Source organism: Bufo bufo, unplaced genomic scaffold, assembly GCF_905171765.1.
Source record: "Bufo bufo unplaced genomic scaffold, aBufBuf1.1, whole genome shotgun sequence".
Taxonomy (NCBI): domain Eukaryota; kingdom Metazoa; phylum Chordata; class Amphibia; order Anura; family Bufonidae; genus Bufo; species Bufo bufo.
The window spans coordinates 24,718-51,739 of record NW_024401234.1 but is presented as its reverse complement, the minus strand read 5'-3'; the positions used below and the strand labels follow the sequence as shown (position 1 = coordinate 51,739).

The 27,022-nt window shown below is 43.7% G+C and overlaps 2 protein-coding genes and 1 long non-coding RNA gene across 3 annotated transcripts; all 3 read right to left on the bottom strand.

The window, feature by feature from the left end:
• Nucleotides 1-6,972: 6,972 nt before the first annotated feature.
• LOC120985442 lies at nt 6,973-12,122 on the bottom strand. Its single transcript, XM_040413512.1, has 5 exons — nt 11,992-12,122; nt 8,376-8,435; nt 7,968-8,037; nt 7,555-7,631; nt 6,973-7,310 (listed from the first exon to the last, which is right to left on the bottom strand). The coding sequence occupies exons 1-5, from the start codon at nt 12,059-12,061 to the stop codon at nt 6,973-6,975; spliced, it is 615 nt and encodes a 204-aa protein (XP_040269446.1). The 5' UTR covers nt 12,062-12,122.
• A 946-nt stretch (nt 12,123-13,068) lies between these two features.
• Nucleotides 13,069-19,827, bottom strand: LOC120985441. Its single transcript, XM_040413511.1, has 5 exons — nt 19,697-19,827; nt 14,472-14,531; nt 14,064-14,133; nt 13,651-13,727; nt 13,069-13,406 (listed from the first exon to the last, which is right to left on the bottom strand). The coding sequence occupies exons 1-5, from the start codon at nt 19,764-19,766 to the stop codon at nt 13,069-13,071; spliced, it is 615 nt and encodes a 204-aa protein (XP_040269445.1). The 5' UTR covers nt 19,767-19,827.
• Nucleotides 19,828-22,861: 3,034 nt separating this feature from the next.
• LOC120985440 lies at nt 22,862-23,686 on the bottom strand. The gene is made up of 3 exons (XR_005775497.1): nt 23,626-23,686; nt 23,219-23,288; nt 22,862-22,882 (listed from the first exon to the last, which is right to left on the bottom strand). It is a non-coding gene; the product is annotated as an uncharacterized LOC120985440 (long non-coding RNA).
• Between the last annotated feature and the right edge of the window lie 3,336 nt (nt 23,687-27,022).

The following is a 27,022-nucleotide window of genomic DNA, read 5'->3' as shown; positions in this document are numbered from 1 at the left end:
AAGTCGCTACAGATGACAATCTTTAGTTCCCCATCAAAATATACCCATGACCCCCCTCCCCCACTACAGGGGGTGAGATATAAAGCTGCAGTATATAACAGGCAGGAAGGATATAGTGCCATAGTCTATATTATATCATAATACAGCATCGGGAAAGGGGGGACAAGCGGTTACCTGATTATATCCCTGCCCCATCCGGCCCCTGTATTATAACCTGGCTGCAGTAGTTACTGCGCCCCCTGTAGGTCAGACAGTACAGTGTATAGAAAATAATGTGATGTGTAGAGTAGAAGAAAATTGGAAACTCACCAGCAAAAGATGATAATCACGGCGGCGACCAATAGGAATACTACTAGCGGCAGGACAACGCGGTACATGACTGGTAATAAAGACACAAGATGCTCGTTATCAATTGTTATCATAGAGAACATATTCTACAAGACATTATCCAACATCTCTAGATCCTCCTGATGCCAGCAGTGACCTTTATGAGGACATCAGCAGGTAGGCACTGGCAGCTTGGCTGGGCATGGAGGGGTAATTGCTGGACTGTGGGCTGGTAACGTCTGGATAAGGGGCACATCATTATATGTTCCAGCATCATTTTATAGGACCGATCCCCCAAAGGAGCAGCTTAGTGGCTGTTCTCCACTACAGTCAGGGCTTGGTAGAGGATGATGAGAGTAGAATTAGGAGAGGAAGGAATTGTCTACTCACTGTTATTTGCACCGGCGCTGTCCGGACCGGGGTTGTCCTCCCTGATCCTGGGAAAGTCACTGTCCATGAAAAAATGAAGGAAAATAAAGACATTAAATCAATGATAGCGGCAGCTGAACCCCAAAATGGGGACACGGGGAGACAGAAGATAACAATAAATCAGTATTTAGTAAGTGCCCACTAGTGGTGGCTACAGACAAAATGTCATCATTTAAGGCCATTGTATGAGATTAGAAACCTTGCAGCTTTCTTTCTGAAATATCCTCCCTCTTGTCCAGGGGTTGTGTACGGTATTGCAGTTCAGCGCCATCAAATTAAATGGGGCTCAGCTACAATGCCGCACACAGCCCACTGTCCTATAACCTGAGCTCCAAGCCACAGAGATACCAGCCAGGTTTGCCTCTATGACCCGTAATCATGTAAGGATAAATACAATATTCAGCCACCATTCAGTAAGATAAACCCCCAGTGATAATATCCATTACCTGCAGGTGTTTTTGTGGGCTTTCCTTGAACATAAAATGTAAAAAATAATAGAAATACAAGAGCAATTCTTCTCGAATCCATCATCTCCAACAACTAACCCTCAAAAGAATCCAGTGTTCTCCAACACATAGAAGCCTGGACACAGCATTGTGATGTCACCCAGCTTCAGTATTCTAAGGGGGCGGGGCTTCTTGCTACTGCTGATGTCATCAGAGATCTAGTCTGAATAAAGAACTGTTTATAGAGCAGTGATGTTTAAAGGGGAATGCCGCTTTTGGTAAACCTTTAATAAAGTCATAAGAATATAAGGGGTTATTTATCAAACTAGTGTAAAGTAGAACTGGCTTAGTTGCCCATAGCAACCAATCAGATTCCACCTTTCATTTTGGACGGCTCCTTTTAGATAGCCACATTAATTCGGGGCTAACTTGGGGTGGGATCTGGTCTGAGGTTTGATGTCTAAAGTCTGTATTAGGCCCCATCATTTTCTAGTTCTGTAGCTGCTTCTTCTTGTACTTTTATCTTGGCAGTACAGTATTTTTGGTGCCGAAGTGGGCACCGTATTAGAAAACGCTCCAGGATGGCAGTGTGAAAGTGTGTTATAGCGGGTGGGGATTGACTGCAGAAGCAATCAGTGAAGTCAGAGGTTTAACCTGGTCTCCTGGTCTCTAATGTAAAATCTGTAATCGTCCCATCTATAGTGTGCCATCTATTAATCCTGGTGTCTTCTTATATAGCAGAGGAGGTGGCACACTCCTGACCAAAGACATCTGCACATGATGGTCTGGACCAAAAGGAGAAGAAAGGGAAACTCAACAATTGAATTCTTTGGTCTGGAGGTCTAGTCTAAGGTCTAACATTGGGTTCTGGAGGTTTAATGGGGGTCTGAGAGTCTAATAGGGGTATGATTGGGGGGTCTGGAAGTCTAATGGGGGTCTGGAGGTCTGGTCTTAGGTCTAATGGGGGTCTGGAGGTCTGCTCTGAGGTCTGATATGGGGACTTGGAGTTTTAATGGGGGTCTGATTGGGGGTCTAGAGGTCTAGTCTGAGGTCTAATATGGGGGTCTGGAGGTCTAATTTGGGGTATGGAGGTCTGGTCTAAGTTTTAATAGGGGTCTGATATGGGGGTCTGGAGGTCTAATGGGGGTATGGAGGTCTGGTCTAAGTTTTAATAGGGGTCTGATATGGGGATCTGGAGGTCTAATGGGGGTCTCATCTGAGGTCTGAAATGGGGGTCTGATCTGAAAGGTAAGGGGGTATTTTTTGTACTGGCGCAATATGTGTGTTGTACTAGTATTTTCATGGCGACTGTTTCTGCAGGATAGTATTGGTGGAGGCAGGATGGGGTGTTCAGAAGATGAGGAAGATGATGGAAAAGTAGGAAACTAAGATGTCGCTTTGTTAAACTCTTCAGAGACGAGACGCGGTTGAAATAATAAATCATCATGGCGGTCTGGTCTGACAGGAAAAGATGAGGATGAGAATATCTACATTAGAGGAGACATCACTGGATGTAAGAGGTACATATGTGGGGCTGTATTCTCCTGTATGTTCTGTAGCGCTGTATGTAATGTTTTCCAAGTAGGGGTTGTCCGTTTTTTGTTATTTCGTACCACCACTGCCTTCTCTACTCTGTTTGCCTGCTCACCACTGAAATTTCTGCAACAAGCCGGTAAACAGAGCAGAGAAAACAGCTCTCATACGTGTGCTGCCTTCTCCTCAAACAGTCGGACCCACGCTGATCTGATCGGCCTCCAGCAAGGGTTACTCTCACGGGGCCCTTGTGGGGAACAGGCACACAAAATACAGTGACCAATCAATATACAGTAAGATATAACACACTCCCACATGAGCAGTAAAATCTCTCCTCTCTATCCTGGAGATAATTGGATAAAGGGGCTGGACATAGTTCCATGCGGTCAATGACCCAGAAAAATTGTGTAGTTCCATGCGGTCAATGACCCAGACAAATTGTGTTTGCTAAATGTATCATAGGCAATATCCATTGTGTTCGCTAATGTCCATTGTGTTCGCTAACTGCGTCACAGGCAGATGAGGTGGTTTGTGAACATTTAAGGGGCGAAATAGGGTTAACTACATGAACAGCAGACGAGTCTGGACATACCTAAAACAGGGGTTTTGTCACAGTATCCATAATTTTTTTGTGTCTATTCACACATCCTTGTTTTTCTACTGACCATGGATCAATGGAAAAAACCTTATAGACTTGCACTGCTTTGGTCCCTCATGCCGAACAAACACTCCCAGTGAAGTCTGTGGGTTTTCACTGTGATGCTCTAGGATTCCCATTTCAATCTATGGGGTCCAAATAAAGCAGATATAGCCAAGATATGAATATGTTCCCATTTTGTGCAAAATCAAATGTGTTCTGGGTGAAAAGACGAGAACTCGTTTTTTTTTTTAATAATACAGGGAGTGCAGAATTATTAGGCAAGTTGTATTTTTGAGGATTAATTTTATTATTGAACAACAACCATGTTCTCAATGAACCCAAAAAACTCATTAATATCAAAGCTGAATATTTTTGGAAGTAGTTTTTAGTTTGTTTTTAGTTTTAGCTATTTTAGGGGGATATCTGTGTGTGCAGGTGACTATTACTGTTCATAATTATTAGGCAACTTAACAAAAAACAAATATATACCCATTTCAATTATTTATTTTTACCAGTGAAACCAATATAACATCTCAACATTCACAAATATACATTTCTGACATTCAAAAACAAAACAAAAACAAATCAGTGACCAATATAGCCACCTTTATTTGCAAGTACACTCAAAAGCCTGCCATCCATGGATTCTGTCAGTGTTTTGATCTGTTCACCATCAACATTGCATGCAGCAGCAACCACAGCCTCCCAGACACTGTTCAGAGAGGTGTACTGTTTTCCCTCCTTGTAAATCTCACATTTGATGATGGACCACAGGTTCTCAATGGGGTTCAGATCAGGTGAACAAGGAGGCCATGTCATTAGATTTTCTTCTTTTATACCCTTTCTTGCCAGCCACGCTGTGGAGTACTTGGACGCGTGTGATGGAGCATTGTCCTGCATGAAAATCATGTTTTTCTTGAAGGATGCAGACTTCTTCCTTTACCACTGCTTGAAGAAGGTGTCTTCCAGAAACTGGCAGTATGACTGGGAGTTGAGCTTGACTCCATCCTCAACCTGAAAAGGCCCCACAAGCTCATCTTTGATGATACCAGCCCAAACCAGTACTCCACCTCCACCTTGCTGGCGTCTGAGTCGGACTGGAGCTCTCTGCCCTTTACCAATCCAGCCACGGGCCCATCCATCTGGCCCATCAAGACTCACTCTCATTTCATCAGTCCATAAAACCTTAGAAAAATCAGTCTTGAGATATTTCTTGGCCCAGTTTTGACGTTTCAGCTTGTGTGTCTTGCTCAGTGGTGGTCGTCTTTCAGCCTTTCTTACCTTGGCCATGTCTCTGAGTATTGCACACCTTGTGCTTTTGGGCACTCCAGTGATGTTGCAGCTCTGAAATATGGCCAAACTGGTGGCAAGTGGCATCTTGGCAGCTGCACGCTTGACTTTTCTCAGTTCATGGGCAGTTATTTTGCGCCTTGGTTTTTCCACACGCTTCTTGCGACCCTGTTGACTATTTTGAATGAAACGCTTGATTGTTCGATGATCACGCTTCAGAAGCTTTGCAATTTTAAGAGTGCTGCATCCCTCTGCAAGATATCTCACTATTTTGACTTTTCTGAGCCTGTCAAGTCCTTCTTTTGACCCATTTTGCCAAAGGAAAGGAAGTTGCCTAATAATTATGCACACCTAATATAGGGTGTTGATGTCATTAGACCACACCCCTTCTCATTACATAGATGCACATCACCTAATATGCTTAATTGGTAGTAGGCTTTCGAGCCTATACAGCTTGGAGTAAGACAACATGCATAAAGAGGATGATGTGGTCAAATACTCATTTGCCTAATAATTCTGCACGCAGTGTAAAAAAAAGTTCTGAAAGAATCTTCACATTACTGAACATCAGCGACGTGACCCCCATGTGTCATGTCACGTGACCCTGAATCAAATTGGATGTTGACATACGGAGACAGCAACAAGGCATTGACGGAACCAAAGGAGCCGAAACCCAGTGGGGAGCAGGTAAGTACACTTCCCTCTGCAGGTCCAGGTTACGTGGGGGTGAAGAGGAGGTTACTGATAGAAAGGCCTCCAAAGCTGAACAGCCCATTTAATAAACTGGGACAGAATATGTTATTGGGGGTTAGGATATGGCTGCAAATAATGTAGCCGCTGCTTATGGTCATAATTTAAGGCTTCTACAGCTAATCGTTCAACCATGATTTGAAAGTCACACGTGGCTCTGTTTGGAGACCACTGCTCTACATGCTACTGTGACACGGAATCAGCTATGATAGGCTTATACACCCTGCAGATATATAATATATTCACAGCCTGCAACAGGAGCAAAAACATCCTGTAAATCACACATACCAGCCATGGAGTCACCATGCCTCCCAATATTTCACTCTCCATTGATAAGTCAAGTCCCATTCTCCCCAGCATCTTCCACAATACATTCCAGAAATGCCCACTCTGGAACATACGTGTAATATTGTGTCCCTGGAGATGTTTAGTTATTTAAAAACCACTTAGAATGCTTGAAAAATGCACAAAGTAATACTTACATATGGAGTGAGTAATATCCCAGTTCCCATGCTTCCTGGATTCTCCGCCGGTCTTTGCTTCTTGGCACATCTCTATACAAGCATGTGACAGCCTATGATTGGCTGCAGTGGTCACATGTCTATATCAGGAGGGATCGGTATATGCACACATGAATGGAGCCTTAATACTGGAAGTGAGCAGAAGGGAGCAGATAAGTGCGTTTCTTGTTTTATATATGCCATATTCCAGAGCCAAATTATAAAGGGGGTTAACGCTGGAAAACCCCTTTAAGGTCTGAGGCAGTGGTCCTCTGTACAGCTTCTTTTCTGGGCTCTAGAACCAGCTGGAACAATGCTAGTAGCAGATCTCTTATTCATGTCAGTAGATCCTGCTGTACTGCTTGTATGGACTAAGTAAAAGAGCCAGTCACTGATTCCAGGTGGATCATTCCAACTAATGGCGTAGATATTGTCGGGATCGGTATATATGGGATGGGGGTTAGCAATGACAACATTCAGAGGCTTCAGAGGTTAAAAATGCAACTTGGATTTATTTAGTCCAGCAACAAAACAGTGACATCACATAGAGATCAGTTTACACATAACAGTATTCAGAGCACAGACGTTCCACTGCGGCTACTGTGCCTTCCTAGACTCAGACCTTGACTGGACTTGTCAACAGTTTTATGCCCCAGTAACAACATCACCTGGGCTAATTGGTGGGGAAGGGGGGGGGATGTACTGGAGGGGGAGGGAATGACAGGTCCCACTTCCAACCTACCTGCCATTCCAAAAAAATGCAGGCCCGGAAAACAAAATTACTAAAGTCCTTAGCAAAGAAAATTTACTGAGGAAACCCAACTTTCCTGGATTTTTCATCTCACCTACATTAAAAAAATGTAGATGAGATGTACACCCCCTCCAGGTGTCTTCAATCTACCTATGTATTCTACGATAGATAGACAGACAGACAGGGGGAAAGACAGACATACAGATAGACAGACAGACAAACAGAGGGACAGACAGATATGGCCACTGTAGATGGTGTTTCAGGGCTTTAAAACTAATGGGCATGATGGTAATAAGTTAACTCCATTTAGTCCATGGACCGACAACTGCAGCAGGTGGTCATATATTTGCAGAGATGGTTAGTGCGCTCCTTTTCTTTCCCCATGTTCTTCTTCTGGGTACTTTTTTTTATCCATTTACGGAACCGTTTCAGGCGGGATGTTCTCTTCGTGATCTCCTCCTCTGTTTTGGATGTTACCTTCATGATCGTCTCCTCCTCTGTTTTAGATGTTATTCTAATGATCTTGTCCTCCGCTTTTTTGGCAGCTTTTATTCGTTCAATAATTGGTTTTACTTTCTTGATGTTATCCATGGGAGGTCTGATGTTTTTTTTCTTCTTAATTTGCACTACAGGTTTTTGAACAACTACAAAATGAGAAGGAAACCATCAGTAGGAGGTAGATATAACAGAATCTATCCTTTTAATATTATGAGCAATGCAGTAATATAGTGATGCAGCTAATCAGCAGACATGAGCTGTCTCATCTCTGAATTCTGCAAAATTCTGAGTAATAGAAGGTCCCCAAAGTGTGTGATGAGCAGATATGAGAGGTAACCCTAAGCTCTGCCTGTACCCCGCTTATATATGTTATTATATAGAAATTATTACCTGGCTTCTCCACTCGAACCATCTCTAGATCAGCTGCCTGTTTTTGTTCACGCCGGCGCCAGGCCTTGTACTTGTAACTGTGAGACAGAGAAATGTCCTGACATAAGTCGGTACAGATGACAATCTTTAGTTCCCCATCAAAATATACCCATGACCCCCCTCCCCCACTACAGGGGGTGAGATATAAAGCTGCAGTATATAACAGGCAGGAAGGATATAGTGCCATAATCTATATTATATCATAATACAGCATCGGGAAAGGGGGGACAAGCGGTTACCTGATTATATCCCTGCCCCATCCGGCCCCTGTATTATAACCTGGCTGCAGTAGTTACTGCGCCCCCTGTAGGTCAGACAGTACAGTGTATAGAAAATAATGTGATGTGTAGAGTAGAAGAAAATTGGAAACTCACCAGCAAAAGATGATAATCACGGCGGCGACCAATAGGAATACTACTAGCGGCAGGACAACGCGGTACATGACTGGTAATAAAGACACAAGATGCTCGTTATCAATTGTTATCATAGAGAACATATTCTACAAGACATTATCCAACATCTCTAGATCCTCCTGATGCCAGCAGTGACCTTTATGAGGACATCAGCAGGTAGGCACTGGCAGCTTGGCTGGGCATGGAGGGGTAATTGCTGGACTGTGGGCTGGTAACGTCTGGATAAGGGGCACATCATTATATGTTCCAGCATCATTTTATAGGACCGATCCCCCAAAGGAGCAGCTTAGTGGCTGTTCTCCACTACAGTCAGGGCTTGGTAGAGGATGATGAGAGTAGAATTAGGAGAGGAAGGAATTGTCTACTCACTGTTATTTGCACCGGCGCTGTCCGGACCGGGGGTTGTCCTCCCTGATCCTGGGAAAGTCACTGTCCATGAAAAAATGAAGGAAAATAAAGACATTAAATCAATGATAGCGGCAGCTGAACCCCAAAATGGGGACACGGGGAGACAGAAGATAACAATAAATCAGTATTTAGTAAGTGCCCACTAGTGGTGGCTACAGACAAAATGTCATCATTTAAGGCCATTGTATGAGATTAGAAACCTTGCAGCTTTCTTTCTGAAATATCCTCCCTCTTGTCCAGGGGTTGTGTACGGTATTGCAGTTCAGCGCCATCAAATTAAATGGGGCTCAGCTACAATGCCGCACACAGCCCACTGTCCTATAACCTGAGCTCCAAGCCACAGAGATACCAGCCAGGTTTGCCTCTATGACCCGTAATCATGTAAGGATAAATACAATATTCAGCCACCATTCAGTAAGATAAACCCCCAGTGATAATATCCATTACCTGCAGGTGTTTTTGTGGGCTTTCCTTGAACATAAAATGTAAAAAATAATAGAAATACAAGAGCAATTCTTCTCGAATCCATCATCTCCAACAACTAACCCTCAAAAGAATCCAGTGTTCTCCAACACATAGAAGCCTGGACACAGCATTGTGATGTCACCCAGCTTCAGTATTCTAAGGGGGCGGGGCTTCTTGCTACTGCTGATGTCATCAGAGATCTAGTCTGAATAAAGAACTGTTTATAGAGCAGTGATGTTTAAAGGGGAATGCCGCTTTTGGTAAACCTTTAATAAAGTCATAAGAATATAAGGGGTTATTTATCAAACTAGTGTAAAGTAGAACTGGCTTAGTTGCCCATAGCAACCAATCAGATTCCACCTTTCATTTTGGACGGCTCCTTTTAGATAGCCACATTAATTCGGGGCTAACTTGGGGTGGGATCTGGTCTGAGGTTTGATGTCTAAAGTCTGGATTAGGCCCCATCATTTTCTAGTTCTGTAGCTGCTTCTTCTTGTACTTTTATCTTGGCAGTACAGTATTTTTGGTGCCGAAGTGGGCACCGTATTAGAAAACGCTCCAGGATGGCAGTGTGAAAGTGTGTTATAGCGGGTGGGGATTGACTGCAGAAGCAATCAGTGAAGTCAGAGGTTTAACCTGGTCTCCTGGTCTCTAATGTAAAATCTGTAATCGTCCCATCTATAGTGTGCCATCTATTAATCCTGGTGTCTTCTTATATAGCAGAGGAGGTGGCACACTCCTGACCAAAGACATCTGCACATGATGGTCTGGACCAAAAGGAGAAGAAAGGGAAACTCAACAATTGAATTCTTTGGTCTGGAGGTCTAGTCTAAGGTCTAACATTGGGTTCTGGAGGTTTAATGGGGGTCTGAGAGTCTAATAGGGGTATGATTGGGGGGTCTGGAAGTCTAATGGGGGTCTGGAGGTCTGGTCTTAGGTCTAATGGGGGTCTGGAGGTCTGCTCTGAGGTCTGATATGGGGACTTGGAGTTTTAATGGGGGTCTGATTGGGGGTCTGGATGTCTAATGGGGGGTATGGAGGTCTGGTCTAAGTTTTAATAGGGGTCTGATATGGGGGTCTGGAGGTCTAATGGGGGTATGGAGGTCTGGTCTAAGTTTTAATAGGGGTCTGATATGGGGATCTGGAGGTCTAATGGGGGTCTCATCTGAGGTCTGAAATGGGGGTCTGATCTGAAAGGTAAGGGGGTATTTTTTGTACTGGCGCAATATGTGTGTTGTACTAGTATTTTCATGGCGACTGTTTCTGCAGGATAGTATTGGTGGAGGCAGGATGGGGTGTTCAGAAGATGAGGAAGATGATGGAAAAGTAGGAAACTAAGATGTCGCTTTGTTAAACTCTTCAGAGACGAGACGCGGTTGAAATAATAAATCATCATGGCGGTCTGGTCTGACAGGAAAAGATGAGGATGAGAATATCTACATTAGAGGAGACATCACTGGATGTAAGAGGTACATATGTGGGGCTGTATTCTCCTGTATGTTCTGTAGCGCTGTATGTAATGTTTTCCAAGTAGGGGTTGTCCGTTTTTTGTTATTTCGTACCACCACTGCCTTCTCTACTCTGTTTGCCTGCTCACCACTGAAATTTCTGCAACAAGCCGGTAAACAGAGCAGAGAAAACAGCTCTCATACGTGTGCTGCCTTCTCCTCAAACAGTCGGACCCACGCTGATCTGATCGGCCTCCAGCAAGGGTTACTCTCACGGGGCCCTTGTGGGGAACAGGCACACAAAATGCAGTGACCAATCAATATACAGTAAGATATAACACACTCCCACATGAGCAGTAAAATCTCTCCTCTCTATCCTGGAGATAATTGGATAAAGGGGCTGGACATAGTTCCATGCGGTCAATGACCCAGAAAAATTGTGTAGTTCCATGCGGTCAATGACCCAGACAAATTGTGTTTGCTAAATGTATCATAGGCAATATCCATTGTGTTCGCTAATGTCCATTGTGTTCGCTAACTGCGTCACAGGCAGATGAGGTGGTTTGTGAACATTTAAGGGGCGAAATAGGGTTAACTACATGAACAGCAGACGAGTCTGGACATACCTAAAACAGGGGTTTTGTCACAGTATCCATAATTTTTTTGTGTCTATTCACACATCCTTGTTTTTCTACTGACCATGGATCAATGGAAAAAACCTTATAGACTTGCACTGCTTTGGTCCCTCATGCCGAACAAACACTCCCAGTGAAGTCTGTGGGTTTTCACTGTGATGCTCTAGGATTCCCATTTCAATCTATGGGGTCCAAATAAAGCAGATATAGCCAAGATATGAATATGTTCCCATTTTGTGCAAAATCAAATGTGTTCTGGGTGAAAAGACGAGAACTCGTTTTTTTTTTAATAATAAAAAAAAAGTTCTGAAAGAATCTTCACATTACTGAACATCAGCGACGTGACCCCCATGTGTCATGTCACGTGACCCATGGGTGACATGTCACGTGACCCACATGACCTGAATCAAATTGGATGTTGACATACGGAGACAGCAACAAGGCATTGACGGAACCAAAGGAGCCGAAACCCAGTGGGGAGCAGGTAAGTACACTTCCCTCTGCAGGTCCAGGTTACGTGGGGGTGAAGAGGAGGTTACTGATAGAAAGGCCTCCAAAGCTGAACAGCCCATTTAATAAACTGGGACAGAATATGTTATTGGGGGTTAGGATATGGCTGCAAATAATGTAGCCGCTGCTTATGGTCATAATTTAAGGCTTCTACAGCTAATCGTTCAACCATGATTTGAAAGTCACACGTGGCTCTGTTTGGAGACCACTGCTCTACATGCTACTGTGACACGGAATCAGCTATGATAGGCTTATACACCCTGCAGATATATAATATATTCACAGCCTGCAACAGGAGCAAAAACATCCTGTAAATCACACATACCAGCCATGGAGTCACCATGCCTCCCAATATTTCACTCTCCATTGATAAGTCAAGTCCCATTCTCCCCAGCATTTTCCACAATACATTCCAGAAATGCCCACTCTGGAACATACGTGTAATATTGTGTCCCTGGAGATGTTTAGTTATTTAAAAACCACTTAGAATGCTTGAAAAATGCACAAAGTAATACTTACATATGGAGTGAGTAATATCCCAGTTCCCATGCTTCCTGGATTCTCCGCCGGTCTTTGCTTCTTGGCACATCTCTATACAAGCATGTGACAGCCTATGATTGGCTGCAGTGGTCACATGTCTATATCAGGAGGGATCGGTATATGCACACATGAATGGAGCCTTAATACTGGAAGTGAGCAGAAGGGAGCAGATAAGTGCGTTTCTTGTTTTATATATGCCATATTCCAGAGCCAAATTATAAAGGGGGTTAACGCTGGAAAACCCCTTTAAGGTCTGAGGCAGTGGTCCTCTGTACAGCTTCTTTTCTGGGCTCTAGAACCAGCTGGAACAATGCTAGTAGCAGATCTCTTATTCATGTCAGTAGATCCTGCTGTACTGCTTGTATGGACTAAGTAAAAGAGCCAGTCACTGATTCCAGGTGGATCATTCCAACTAATGGCGTAGATATTGTCGGGATCGGTATATATGGGATGGGGGTTAGCAATGACAACATTCAGAGGGCTTCAGAGGTTAAAAATACAACTTGGATTTATTTAGTCCAGCAACAAAACAGTGACATCACATAGAGATCAGTTTACACATAACAGTATTCAGAGCACAGACGTTCCACTGCGGCTACTGTGCCTTCCTAGACTCAGACCTTGACTGGACTTGTCAACAGTTTTATGCCCCAGTAACAACATCACCTGGGCTAATTGGTGGGGAAGGGGGGGGGGGTGTACTGGAGGGGGAGGGAATGACAGGTCCCACTTCCAACCTACCTGCCATTCCAAAAAAATGCAGGCCCGGAAAACAAAGTTACTAAAGTCCTCAGCAAAGAAAATTTACTGAGGAAACCCAACTTTCCTGGATTTTTCATCTCACCTACATTAAAAAAATGTAGATGAGATGTACACCCCCTCCAGGTGTCTTCAATCTACCTATGTATTCTACGATAGATAGACAGACAGACAGGGGGAAAGACAGACATACAGATAGACAGACAGACAAACAGAGGGACAGACAGATATGGCCACTGTAGATGGTGTTTCAGGGCTTTAAAACTAATGGGCATGATGGTAATAAGTTAACTCCATTTAGTCCATGGACCGACAACTGCAGCAGGTGGTCATATATTTGCAGAGATGGTTAGTGCGCTCCTTTTCTTTCCCCATGTTCTTCTTCTGGGTACTTTTTTTTATCCATTTACGGAACCGTTTCAGGCGGGATGTTCTCTTCGTGATCTCCTCCTCTGTTTTGGATGTTACCTTCATGATCGTCTCCTCCTCTGTTTTAGATGTTATTCTAATGATCTTGTCCTCCGCTTTTTTGGCAGCTTTTATTCGTTCAATAATTGGTTTTACTTTCTTGATGTTATCCATGGGAGGTCTGATGTTTTTTTTCTTCTTAATTTGCACTACAGGTTTTTGAACAACTACAAAATGAGAAGGAAACCATCAGTAGGTAGTAGATATAACAGAATCTATCCTTTTAATATTATGAGCAATGCAGTAATATAGTGATGCAGCTAATCAGCAGACATGAGCTGTCTCATCTCTGAATTCTGCAAAATTCAGAGTATTAGAAGGACCCCAAAGTGTGTGATGAGCAGATATGAGAGGTAACCCTAAGCTCTGCCTGTACCCCGCTTATATATGTTATTATATAGAAATTATTACCTGGCTTCTCCACTCGAACCATCTCTAGATCAGCTGCCTGTTTTTGTTCACGCCGGCGCCAGGCCTTGTACTTGTAACTGTGAGACAGAGAAATGTCCTGACATAAGTCGGTACAGATGACAATCTTTAGTTCCCCATCAAAATATACCCATGACCCCCCTCCCCCACTACAGGGGGTGAGATATAAAGCTGCAGTATATAACAGGCAGGAAGGATATAGTGCCATAGTCTATATTATATCATAATACAGCATCGGGAAAGGGGGGACAAGCGGTTACCTGATTATATCCCTGCCCCATCCGGCCCCTGTATTATAACCTGGCTGCAGTAGTTACTGCGCCCCCTGTAGGTCAGACAGTACAGTGTATAGAAAATAATGTGATGTGTAGAGTAGAAGAAAATTGGAAACTCACCAGCAAAAGATGATAATCACGGCGGCGACCAATAGGAATACTACTAGCGGCAGGACAACGCGGTACATGACTGGTAATAAAGACACAAGATGCTCGTTATCAATTGTTATCATAGAGAACATATTCTACAAGACATTATCCAACATCTCTAGATCCTCCTGATGCCAGCAGTGACCTTTATGAGGACATCAGCAGGTAGGCACTGGCAGCTTGGCTGAGCATGGAGGGGTAATTGCTGGACTGTGGGCTGGTAACGTCTGGATAAGGGGCACATCATTATATGTTCCAGCATCATTTTATAGGACCGATCCCCCAAAGGAGCAGCTTAGTGGCTGTTCTCCACTACAGTCAGGGCTTGGTAGAGGATGATGAGAGTAGAATTAGGAGAGGAAGGAATTGTCTACTCACTGTTATTTGCACCGGCGCTGTCCGGACCGGGGGTTGTCCTCCCTGATCCTGGGAAAGTCACTGTCCATGAAAAAATGAAGGAAAATAAAGACATTAAATCAATGATAGCGGCAGCTGAACCCCAAAATGGGGACACGGGGAGACAGAAGATAACAATAAATCAGTATTTAGTAAGTGCCCACTAGTGGTGGCTACAGACAAAATGTCATCATTTAAGGCCATTGTATGAGATTAGAAACCTTGCAGCTTTCTTTCTGAAATATCCTCCCTCTTGTCCAGGGGTTGTGTACGGTATTGCAGTTCAGCGCCATCAAATTAAATGGGGCTCAGCTACAATGCCGCACACAGCCCACTGTCCTATAACCTGAGCTCCAAGCCACAGAGATACCAGCCAGGTTTGCCTCTATGACCCGTAATCATGTAAGGATAAATACAATATTCAGCCACCATTCAGTAAGATAAACCCCCAGTGATAATATCCATTACCTGCAGGTGTTTTTGTGGGCTTTCCTTGAACATAAAATGTAAAAAATAATAGAAATACAAGAGCAATTCTTCTCGAATCCATCATCTCCAACAACTAACCCTCAAAAGAATCCAGTGTTCTCCAACACATAGAAGCCTGGACACAGCATTGTGATGTCACACAGCTTCAGTATTCTAAGGGGGCGGGGCTTCTTGCTACTGCTGATGTCATCAGAGATCTAGTCTGAATAAAGAACTGTTTATAGAGCAGTGATGTTTAAAGGGGAATGCCGCTTTTGGTAAACCTTTAATAAAGTCATAAGAATATAAGGGGTTATTTATCAAACTAGTGTAAAGTAGAACTGGCTTAGTTGCCCATAGCAACCAATCAGATTCCACCTTTCATTTTGGACGGCTCCTTTTAGATAGCCACATTAATTCGGGGCTAACTTGGGGTGGGATCTGGTCTGAGGTTTGATGTCTAAAGTCTGGATTAGGCCCCATCATTTTCTAGTTCTGTAGCTGCTTCTTCTTGTACTTTTATCTTGGCAGTACAGTATTTTTGGTGCCGAAGTGGGCACCGTATTAGAAAACGCTCCAGGATGGCAGTGTGAAAGTGTGTTATAGCGGGTGGGGATTGACTGCAGAAGCAATCAGTGAAGTCAGAGGTTTAACCTGGTCTCCTGGTCTCTAATGTAAAATCTGTAATCGTCCCATCTATAGTGTGCCATCTATTAATCCTGGTGTCTTCTTATATAGCAGAGGAGGTGGCACACTCCTGACCAAAGACATCTGCACATGATGGTCTGGACCAAAAGGAGAAGAAAGGGAAACTCAACAATTGAATTCTTTGGTCTGGAGGTCTAGTCTAAGGTCTAACATTGGGTTCTGGAGGTTTAATGGGGGTCTGAGAGTCTAATAGGGGTATGATTGGGGGGTCTGGAAGTCTAATGGGGGTCTGGAGGTCTGGTCTTAGGTCTAATGGGGGTCTGGAGGTCTGCTCTGAGGTCTGATATGGGGACTTGGAGTTTTAATGGGGGTCTGATTGGGGGTCTAGAGGTCTAGTCTGAGGTCTAATATGGGGGTCTGGAGGTCTAATGGGGGTATGGAGGTCTGGTCTAAGTTTAATAGGGGTCTGATATGGGGGTCTGGAGGTCTAATGGGGGTATGGAGGTCTGGTCTAAGTTTTAATAGGGGTCTGATATGGGGATCTGGAGGTCTAATGGGGGTCTCATCTGAGGTCTGAAATGGGGGTCTGATCTGAAAGGTAAGGGGGTATTTTTTGTACTGGCGCAATATGTGTGTTGTACTAGTATTTTCATGGCGACTGTTTCTGCAGGATAGTATTGGTGGAGGCAGGATGGGGTGTTCAGAAGATGAGGAAGATGATGGAAAAGTAGGAAACTAAGATGTCGCTTTGTTAAACTCTTCAGAGACGAGACGCGGTTGAAATAATAAATCATCATGGCGGTCTGGTCTGACAGGAAAAGATGAGGATGAGAATATCTACATTAGAGGAGACATCACTGGATGTAAGAGGTACATATGTGGGGCTGTATTCTCCTGTATGTTCTGTAGCGCTGTATGTAATGTTTTCCAAGTAGGGGTTGTCCGTTTTTTGTTATTTCGTACCACCACTGCCTTCTCTACTCTGTTTGCCTGCTCACCACTGAAATTTCTGCAACAAGCCGGTAAACAGAGCAGAGAAAACAGCTCTCATATGTGTGCTGCCTTCTCCTCAAACAGTCGGACCCACGCTGATCTGATCGGCCTCCAGCAAGGGTTACTCTCACGGGGCCCTTGTGGGGAACAGGCACACAAAATACAGTGACCAATCAATATACAGTAAGATATAACACACTCCCACATGAGCAGTAAAATCTCTCCTCTCTATCCTGGAGATAATTGGATAAAGGGGCTGGACATAGTTCCATGCGGTCAATGACCCAGAAAAATTGTGTAGTTCCATGCGGTCAATGACCCAGACAAATTGTGTTTGCTAAATGTATGATAGGCAATATCCATTGTGTTTGCTAATTTCCATTGTGTTCGCTAACTGCGTCACAGGCAGATGAGGTGGTTTGTGAACATTTAAGGGGCGAAATAGGGTTAACTACATGAACAGCAGACGAGTCTGGACATACCTAAAACAGGGGTTTTGTCACAGTATCCATAATTTTTTTGTGTCTATTCACACATCCTTGTTTTTCTACTGACCATGGATCAATGGAAAAAACCTTATAGACTTGCACTGCTTTGGTCCCTCATGCCGAACAAACACTCCCAGTGAAGTCTGTGGGTTTTCACTGTGATGCTCTAGGATTCCCATTTCAATCTATGGGGTCCAAATAAAGCAGATATAGCCAAGATATGAATATGTTCCCATTTTGTGCAAAATCAAATGTGTTCTGGGTGAAAAGACGAGAACTCGTTTTTTTTTTAATAATACAGGGAGTGCAGAATTATTAGGCAAGTTGTATTTTTGAGGATTAATTTTATTATTGAACAACAACCATGTTCTCAATGAACCCAAAAAACTCATTAATATCAAAGCTGAATATTTTTGGAAGTAGTTTTTAGTTTGTTTTTAGTTTTAGCTATTTTAGGGGGATATCTGTGTGTGCAGGTGACTATTACTGTTCATAATTATTAGGCAACTTAACAAAAAACAAATATATACCCATTTCAATTATTTATTTTTACCAGTGAAACCAATATAACATCTCAACATTCACAAATATACATTTCTGACATTCAAAAACAAAACAAAAACAAATCAGTGACCAATATAGCCCTATAGCCCTATAACCTTTATTTGCAAGTACACTCAAAAGCCTGCCATCCATGGATTCTGTCAGTGTTTTGATCTGTTCACCATCAACATTGCATGCAGCAGCAACCACAGCCTCCCAGACACTGTTCAGAGAGGTGTACTGTTTTCCCTCCTTGTAAATCTCACATTTGATGATGGACCACAGGTTCTCAATGGGGTTCAGATCAGGTGAACAAGGAGGCCATGTCATTAGATTTTCTTCTTTTATACCCTTTCTTGCCAGCCACGCTGTGGAGTACTTGGACGCGTGTGATGGAGCATTGTCCTGCATGAAAATCATGTTTTTCTTGAAGGATGCAGACTTCTTCCTTTACCACTGCTTGAAGAAGGTGTCTTCCAGAAACTGGCAGTATGACTGGGAGTTGAGCTTGACTCCATCCTCAACCTGAAAAGGCCCCACAAGCTCATCTTTGATGATACCAGCCCAAACCAGTACTCCACCTCCACCTTGCTGGCGTCTGAGTCGGACTGGAGCTCTCTGCCCTTTACCAATCCAGCCACGGGCCCATCCATCTGGCCCATCAAGACTCACTCTCATTTCATCAGTCCATAAAACCTTAGAAAAATCAGTCTTGAGATATTTCTTGGCCCAGTTTTGACGTTTCAGCTTGTGTGTCTTGCTCAGTGGTGGTCGTCTTTCAGCCTTTCTTACCTTGGCCATGTCTCTGAGTATTGCACACCTTGTGCTTTTGGGCACTCCAGTGATGTTGCAGCTCTGAAATATGGCCAAACTGGTGGCAAGTGGCATCTTGGCAGCTGCACGCTTGACTTTTCTCAGTTCATGGGCAGTTATTTTGCGCCTTGGTTTTTCCACACGCTTCTTGCGACCCTGTTGACTATTTTGAATGAAACGCTTGATTGTTCGATGATCACGCTTCAGAAGCTTTGCAATTTTAAGAGTGCTGCATCCCTCTGCAAGATATCTCACTATTTTTGACTTTTCTGAGCCTGTCAAGTCCTTCTTTTGACCCATTTTGCCAAAGGAAAGGAAGTTGCCTAATAATTATGCACACCTAATATAGGGTGTTGATGTCATTAGACCACACCCCTTCTCATTACAGAGATGCACATCACCTAATATGCTTAATTGGTAGTAGGCTTTCGAGCCTATACAGCTTGGAGTAAGACAACATGCATAAAGAGGATGATGTGGTCAAAATACTCATTTGCCTAATAATTCTGCACGCAGTGTAAAAAAAAAGTTCTGAAAGAATCTTCACATTACTGAACATCAGCGACGTGACCCCCATGTGTCATGTCACGTGACCCATGGTTGACATGTCACGTGACCCACATGACCTGAATCAAATTGGATGTTGACATACGGAGACAGCAACAAGGCATTGACGGAACCAAAGGAGCCGAAACCCAGTGGGGAGCAGGTAAGTACACTTCCCTCTGCAGGTCCAGGTTACGTGGGGGTGAAGAGGAGGTTACTGATAGAAAGGCCTCCAAAGCTGAACAGCCCATTTAATAAACTGGGACAGAATATGTTATTGGGGGTTAGGATATGGCTGCAAATAATGTAGCCGCTGCTTATGGTCATAATTTAAGGCTTCTACAGCTAATCGTTCAACCATGATTTGAAAGTCACACGTGGCTCTGTTTGGAGACCACTGCTCTACATGCTACTGTGACACGGAATCAGCTATGATAGGCTTATACACCCTGCAGATATATAATATATTCACAGCCTGCAACAGGAGCAAAAACATCCTGTAAATCACACATACCAGCCATGGAGTCACCATGCCTCCCAATATTTCACTCTCCATTGATAAGTCAAGTCCCATTCTCCCCAGCATTTTCCACAATACATTCCAGAAATGCCCACTCTGGAACATACGTGTAATATTGTGTCCCTGGAGATGTTTAGTTATTTAAAAACCACTTAGAATGCTTGAAAAATGCACAAAGTAATACTTACATATGGAGTGAGTAATATCCCAGTTCCCATGCTTCCTGGATTCTCCGCCGGTCTTTGCTTCTTGGCACATCTCTATACAAGCATGTGACAGCCTATGATTGGCTGCAGTGGTCACATGTCTATATCAGGAGGGATCGGTATATGCACACATGAATGGAGCCTTAATACTGGAAGTGAGCAGAAGGGAGCAGATAAGTGCGTTTCTTGTTTTATATATGCCATATTCCAGAGCCAAATTATAAAGGGGGTTAATGCTGGAAAACCCCTTTAAGGTCTGAGGCAGTGGTCCTCTGTACAGCTTCTTTTCTGGGCTCTAGAACCAGCTGGAACATTGCTAGTAGCAGATCTCTTATTCATGTCAGTAGATCCTGCTGTACTGCTTGTATGGACTAAGTAACAGAGCCAGTCACTGATTCCAGGTGGATCATTCCAACTAATGGCGTAGATATTGTCGGGATCGGTATATATAGGATGGGGGTTAGCAATGACAACATTCAGAGGCTTCAGAGGTTAAAAATACAACTTGGATTTATTTAGTCCAGCAACAAAACAGTGACATCACATAGAGATCATAGTAGAATATAATGGAGTGGCTCACCGCTGATTGTGGGTGGTACGGTGCTAACAAGCTCTGATTGAGGACACCCTGCCTCAATTAATAAAATGGGTGAAGAAAGTGAAAATACGAGCGAGCACTCACTCTATGGCATGAAATAATTTATTATATATCTAATATAAATTCATACAATGAATAAAATCAACTGGCATATACACTCAAAATATTAAAATTCCTAGGAAATTGGTCTGGTGTGACCCTAGACAATGAATTACAACCACAATAGTATCTAAGTAATATCACTTATAGCAATGAACAGCAGCAACTGTTAAACAGTAATAATGTGGCAATAAATTAGCAACTTTTGCACAAAGGATTATGGCAATATGAAGGAGCTATAATAGCGACAAATAGCGCAGGTACGCAATCGATATCCAAGGATGGCATGTGATGAGGACCACAAAAATTAGTGGAGGTGAAAAAGTGTTCAGTGATTTATGTCCAAACAAATAGTGGTGAGAGCAAAAATAAAAATGAAGATAAATCCCTTTTGTGTCCGTGAAAAAATAAACGAAGTGAAAATAAAGTCACAATATCAAGGTGAATTATGTTGCGGTCCAATACACATCAATATGTGCTTAATGAAGCCGATGAAGAGAGGACGCCAATACTTCCTCGCTATTCGTGCTGATCGACAATCCAATCTCGTGATAGCAAGCGCGGGACTCCCGTCCGGTAAGCTAAATCACTGCGCTTAGTTCGTCGATTTATTTGCTGGAACAGCTTGGATTCGGTTCATAGAAACAAAGTCTAGCATGGCCATGCACAGATTAGCTGTTGCGGAGGTTTCACCAGAGTGTCCGATATCCCAGACGCGTTTCGGGATGATTCCACATCCCTTCCTCAGTGGAATCATGTGGAATCATCCCGAAACGCGTCTGGGATATCGGACACTCTGGTGAAACCTCCGCAACAGCTAATCTGTGCATGGCCATGCTAGACTTTGTTTCTATGAACCGAATCCAAGCTGTTCCAGCAAATAAATCGACGAACTAAGCGCAGTGATTTAGCTTACCGGACGGGAGTCCCGCGCTTGCTATCACGAGATTGGATTGTCGATCAGCACGAATAGCGAGGAAGTATTGGCGTCCTCTCTTCATCGGCTGCACACAGCTAGGAATAGGATTTCGGAATCATATGTGGAAGGAGGTAAGGGTTTTCTCCTCTCCTAAGAACATTAGCCGCACTCACATCTGAGTGAACCGCTTGCTTCAGACGGCTGATTATAGCCTTGTTCAAAAATTACAAGTCCACAGAGTTTCTTATTATATGGTCCGTATGAAAAGACACTAACTGGGACAGTGTTTGTGACAACTACTGCTAACTACAGAAGGTTTAAGCACATATTGATGTGTATTGGACCGCAACATAATTCACCTTGATATTGTGACTTTATTTTCACATAGAGATCAGTTTACACATAACAGTATTCAGAGCACAGACGTTCCACTGCGGCTACTGTGCCTTCCTAGACTCAGACCTTGACTGGACTTGTCAACAGTTTTATGCCCCAGTAACAACATCACCTGGGCTAATTGGTGGGGAAGGGGGGGGGGTGTACTGGAGGGGGAGGGAATGACAGGTCCCACTTCCAACCTACCTGCCATTCCAAAAAAATGCAGGCCCGGAAAACAAAATTACTAAAGTCCTTAGCAAAGAAAATTTACTGAGGAAACCCAACTTTCCTGGATTTTTCATCTCACCTACATTAAAAAAATGTAGATGAGATGTACACCCCCTCCAGGTGTCTTCAATCTACCTATGTATTCTACGATAGATAGACAGACAGACAGGGGGAAAGACAGACATACAGATAGACAGACAAACAGAGGGACAGACAGATATGGCCACTGTAGATGGTGTTTCAGGGCTTTAAAACTAATGGGCATGATGGTAATAAGTTAACTCCATTTAGTCCATGGACCGACAACTGCAGCAGGTGGTCATATATTTGCAGAGATGGTTAGTGCGCTCCTTTTCTTTCCCCATGTTCTTCTTCTGGGTACTTTTTTTTATCCATTTACGGAACCGTTTCAGGCGGGATGTTCTCTTCGTGATCTCCTCCTCTGTTTTGGATGTTACCTTCATGATCGTCTCCTCCTCTGTTTTAGATGTTATTCTAATGATCTTGTCCTCCGCTTTCTTGGCAGCTTTTATTCGTTCAATAATTGGTTTTACTTTCTTGATGTTATCCATGGGAGGTCTGATGTTTTTTTTCTTCTTAATTTGCACTACAGGTTTTTGAACAACTACAAAATGAGAAGGAAACCATCAGTAGGAGGTAGATATAACAGAATCTATCCTTTTAATATTATGAGCAATGCAGTAATATAGTGATGCAGCTAATCAGCAGACATGAGCTGTCTCATCTCTGAATTCTGCAAAATTCTGAGTAATAGAAGGTCCCCAAAGTGTGTGATGAGCAGATATGAGAGGTAACCCTAAGCTCTGCCTGTACCCCGCTTATATATGTTATTATATAGAAATTATTACCTGGCTTTTCCACTCGAACCATCTCTAGATCAGCTGCCTGTTTTTGTTCACGCCGGCGCCAGGCCTTGTACTTGTAACTGTGAGACAGAGAAATGTCCTGACATAAGTCGGTACAGATGACAATCTTTAGTTCCCCATCAAAATATACCCATGACCCCCCTCCCCCACTACAGGGGGTGAGATATAAAGCTGCAGTATATAACAGGCAGGAAGGATATAGTGCCATAGTCTATATTATATCATAATACAGCATCGGGAAAGGGGGGACAAGCGGTTACCTGATTATATCCCTGCCCCATCCGGCCCCTGTATTATAACCTGGCTGCAGTAGTTACTGCGCCCCCTGTAGGTCAGACAGTACAGTGTATAGAAAATAATGTGATGTGTAGAGTAGAAGAAAATTGGAAACTCACCAGCAAAAGATGATAATCACGGCGGCGACCAATAGGAATACTACTAGCGGCAGGACAACGCGGTACATGACTGGTAATAAAGACACAAGATGCTCGTTATCAATTGTTATCATAGAGAACATATTCTACAAGACATTATCCAACATCTCTAGATCCTCCTGATGCCAGCAGTGACCTTTATGAGGACATCAGCAGGTAGGCACTGGCAGCTTGGCTGGGCATGGAGGGGTAATTGCTGGACTGTGGGCTGGTAACGTCTGGATAAGGGGCACATCATTATATGTTCCAGCATCATTTTATAGGACCGATCCCCCAAGGAGCAGCTTAGTGGCTGTTCTCCACTACAGTCAGGGCTTGGTAGAGGATGATGAGAGTAGAATTAGGAGAGGAAGGAATTGTCTACTCACTGTTATTTGCACCGGCGCTGTCCGGACCGGGGGTTGTCCTCCCTGATCCTGGGAAAGTCACTGTCCATGAAAAAATGAAGGAAAATAAAGACATTACATCAATGATAGCGGCAGCTGAACCCCAAAATGGGGACACGGGGAGACAGAAGATAACAATAAATCAGTATTTAGTAAGTGCCCACTAGTGGTGGCTACAGACAAAATGTCATCATTTAAGGCCATTGTATGAGATTAGAAACCTTGCAGCTTTCTTTCTGAAATATCCTCCCTCTTGTCCAGGGGTTGTGTACGGTATTGCAGTTCAGCGCCATCAAATTAAATGGGGCTCAGCTACAATGCCGCACACAGCCCACTGTCCTATAACCTGAGCTCCAAGCCACAGAGATACCAGCCAGGTTTGCCTCTATGACCCGTAATCATGTAAGGATAAATACAATATTCAGCCACCATTCAGTAAGATAAACCCCCAGTGATAATATCCATTACCTGCAGGTGTTTTTGTGGGCTTTCCTTGAACATAAAATGTAAAAAATAATAGAAATACAAGAGCAATTCTTCTCGAATCCATCATCTCCAACAACTAACCCTCAAAAGAATCCAGTGTTCTCCAACACATAGAAGCCTGGACACAGCATTGTGATGTCACCCAGCTTCAGTATTCTAAGGGGGCGGGGCTTCTTGCTACTGCTGATGTCATCAGAGATCTAGTCTGATTAAAGAACTGTTTATAGAGCAGTGATGTTTAAAGGGGAATGCCGCTTTTGGTAAACCTTTAATAAAGTCATAAGAATATAAGGGGTTATTTATCAAACTAGTGTAAAGTAGAACTGGCTTAGTTGCCCATAGCAACCAATCAGATTCCACCTTTCATTTTGGACGGCTCCTTTTAGATAGCCACATTAATTCGGGGCTAACTTGGGGTGGGATCTGGTCTGAGGTTTGATGTCTAAAGTCTGTATTAGGCCCCATCATTTTCTAGTTCTGTAGCTGCTTCTTCTTGTACTTTTATCTTGGCAGTACAGTATTTTTGGTGCCGAAGTGGGCACCGTATTAGAAAACGCTCCAGGATGGCAGTGTGAAAGTGTGTTATAGCGGGTGGGGATTGACTGCAGAAGCAATCAGTGAAGTCAGAGGTTTAACCTGGTCTCCTGGTCTCTAATGTAAAATCTGTAATCGTCCCATCTATAGTGTGCCATCTATTAATCCTGGTGTCTTCTTATATAGCAGAGGAGGTGGCACACTCCTGACCAAAGACATCTGCACATGATGGTCTGGACCAAAAGGAGAAGAAAGGGAAACTCAACAATTGAATTCTTTGGTCTGGAGGTCTAGTCTAAGGTCTAACATTGGGTTCTGGAGGTTTAATGGGGGTCTGAGAGTCTAATAGGGGTATGATTGGGGGGTCTGGAAGTCTAATGGGGGTCTGGAGGTCTGGTCTTAGGTCTAATGGGGGTCTGGAGGTCTGCTCTGAGGTCTGATATGGGGACTTGGAGTTTTAATGGGGGTCTGATTGGGGGTCTAGAGGTCTAGTCTGAGGTCTAATATGGGGGTCTGGAGGTCTAATGGGGGGTATGGAGGTCTGGTCTAAGTTTTAATAGGGGTCTGATATGGGGGTCTGGAGGTCTAATGGGGGTATGGAGGTCTGGTCTAAGTTTTAATAGGGGTCTGATATGGGGATCTGGAGGTCTAATGGGGGTCTCATCTGAGGTTTGAAATGGGGGTCTGATCTGAAAGGTAAGGGGGTATTTTTTGTACTGGCTCAATATGTGTGTTGTACTAGTATTTTCTGTCACAACCAGACAGCTGAGAAGCTCTGACAGGAGCCGTCCAGATCCTCCTCCTTGAGTTTCTTTGTTTTGGTTTCTGTTTCTCACCTCGTTAGTCTATCTCAGCTGTCATGCAGTCAGACTGATTACCTCCCTTTAAATTCCTCCCCATATGGCAGTAGTGTGCGGCTGATACTTCTTCCTGGAGTGTGTGTGCATGCTGTCGCAGTTCCCAGTTCCCTGTCCACAGTCGTCTGCAAGATAAGTTCTGTTTATGCATTTATGATTTTCTGTTTTCTGGATCCAGGTGACCCTGATTCCCTCCGTGTCTGTGTAGGGAGCCGGTGGTCGTGTCCCCTCACTATTGTAGGGCCTTCAGGTCTAAGATAGCCGAGGTACGTGGATATGCGCCCATCCACCTTTGGGGTGGTCGCATAGGCTGAGCAACAAGGGAGAGCGGCAGGTCGATTGCAGGGGTCTCCCTTTTGTTCCTTAGTTGTGGGTCCAGTGAGTCATTGTTTGTATTGTTTTATCTTGTTTCCTGTACACCATCCGTGACATTTTCATGGCGACTGTTTCTGCAGGATAGTATTGGTGGAGGCAGGATGGGGTGTTCAGAAGATGAGGAAGATGATGGAAAAGTAGGAAACTAAGATGTCGCTTTGTTAAACTCTTCAGAGACGAGACGCGGTTGAAATAATAAATCATCATGGCGGTCTGGTCTGACAGGAAAAGATGAGGATGAGAATATCTACATTAGAGGAGACATCACTGGATGTAAGAGGTACATATGTGGGGCTGTATTCTCCTGTATGTTCTGTAGCGCTGTATGTAATGTTTTCCAAGTAGGGGATGTCCGTTTTTTGTTATTTCGTACCACCACTGCCTTCTCTACTCTGTTTGCCTGCTCACCACTGAAATTTCTGCAACAAGCCGGTAAACAGAGCAGAGAAAACAGCTCTCATACGTGTGCTGCCTTCTCCTCAAACAGTCGGACCCACGCTGATCTGATCGGCCTCCAGCAAGGGTTACTCTCACGGGGCCCTTGTGGGGAACAGGCACACAAAATGCAGTGACCAATCAATATACAGTAAGATATAACACACTCCCACATGAGCAGTAAAATCTCTCCTCTCTATCCTGGAGATAATTGCATAAAGGGGCTGGACATAGTTCCATGCGGTCAATGACCCAGAAAAATTGTGTAGTTCCATGCGGTCAATGACCCAGACAAATTGTGTTTGCTAAATGTATCATAGGCAATATCCATTGTATAAAAAATGGATTGGTCACTCTTATATGGAAATATTGGATATTTTTTATTAATAAATATGTTAACCACCTCCGGACCGCCTAACGCAGGATCGCGTTCCGGAGGTGGCAGCCCTGCGCAGAGTCACGCATATATGCGTCATCTCGCGAGACGCGAGACTTCCTGTGAACGCGCGCACACAGGCGCGCGCGCTCACAGGAACGGAAGGTAAGAGAGTTGATCTCCAGCCTGCCAGCGGCGATCGTTCGCTGGCAGGCTAGAGATGTGTTTTTTTTAACCCCCTAACAGGTATATTAGACGCTGTTTTGATAACAGCGTCTAATATACCTGCTACCTGCTCCTCTGGTGGTCCCCTTTG

Excerpts from the sequence above, each read along its gene's own strand:
- LOC120985441 (XM_040413511.1), bottom strand. The coding sequence starts at position 19,766 with ATGTGCCAAGAAGCAAAGACCGGCGGAGAATCCAGGAAGCATGGGAAC. Across the intron at positions 14,532-19,696 it reads GGATATTACTCACTCCATAT|TGACTTTCCCAGGATCAGGG; the intron begins GTAAGTATTACT and ends TTTCATGGACAG. Across the intron at positions 13,407-13,650 it reads GGTTCGAGTGGAGAAGCCAG|TTGTTCAAAAACCTGTAGTG; the intron begins GTAATAATTTCT and ends CTCATTTTGTAG.
- LOC120985442 (XM_040413512.1), bottom strand. The coding sequence starts at position 12,061 with ATGTGCCAAGAAGCAAAGACCGGCGGAGAATCCAGGAAGCATGGGAAC. Across the intron at positions 8,038-8,375 it reads CAGCGCCGGTGCAAATAACA|TCATGTACCGCGTTGTCCTG; the intron begins GTGAGTAGACAA and ends CTTTATTACCAG. Across the intron at positions 7,632-7,967 it reads GTGATTATCATCTTTTGCTG|TTACAAGTACAAGGCCTGGC; the intron begins GTGAGTTTCCAA and ends TCTGTCTCACAG.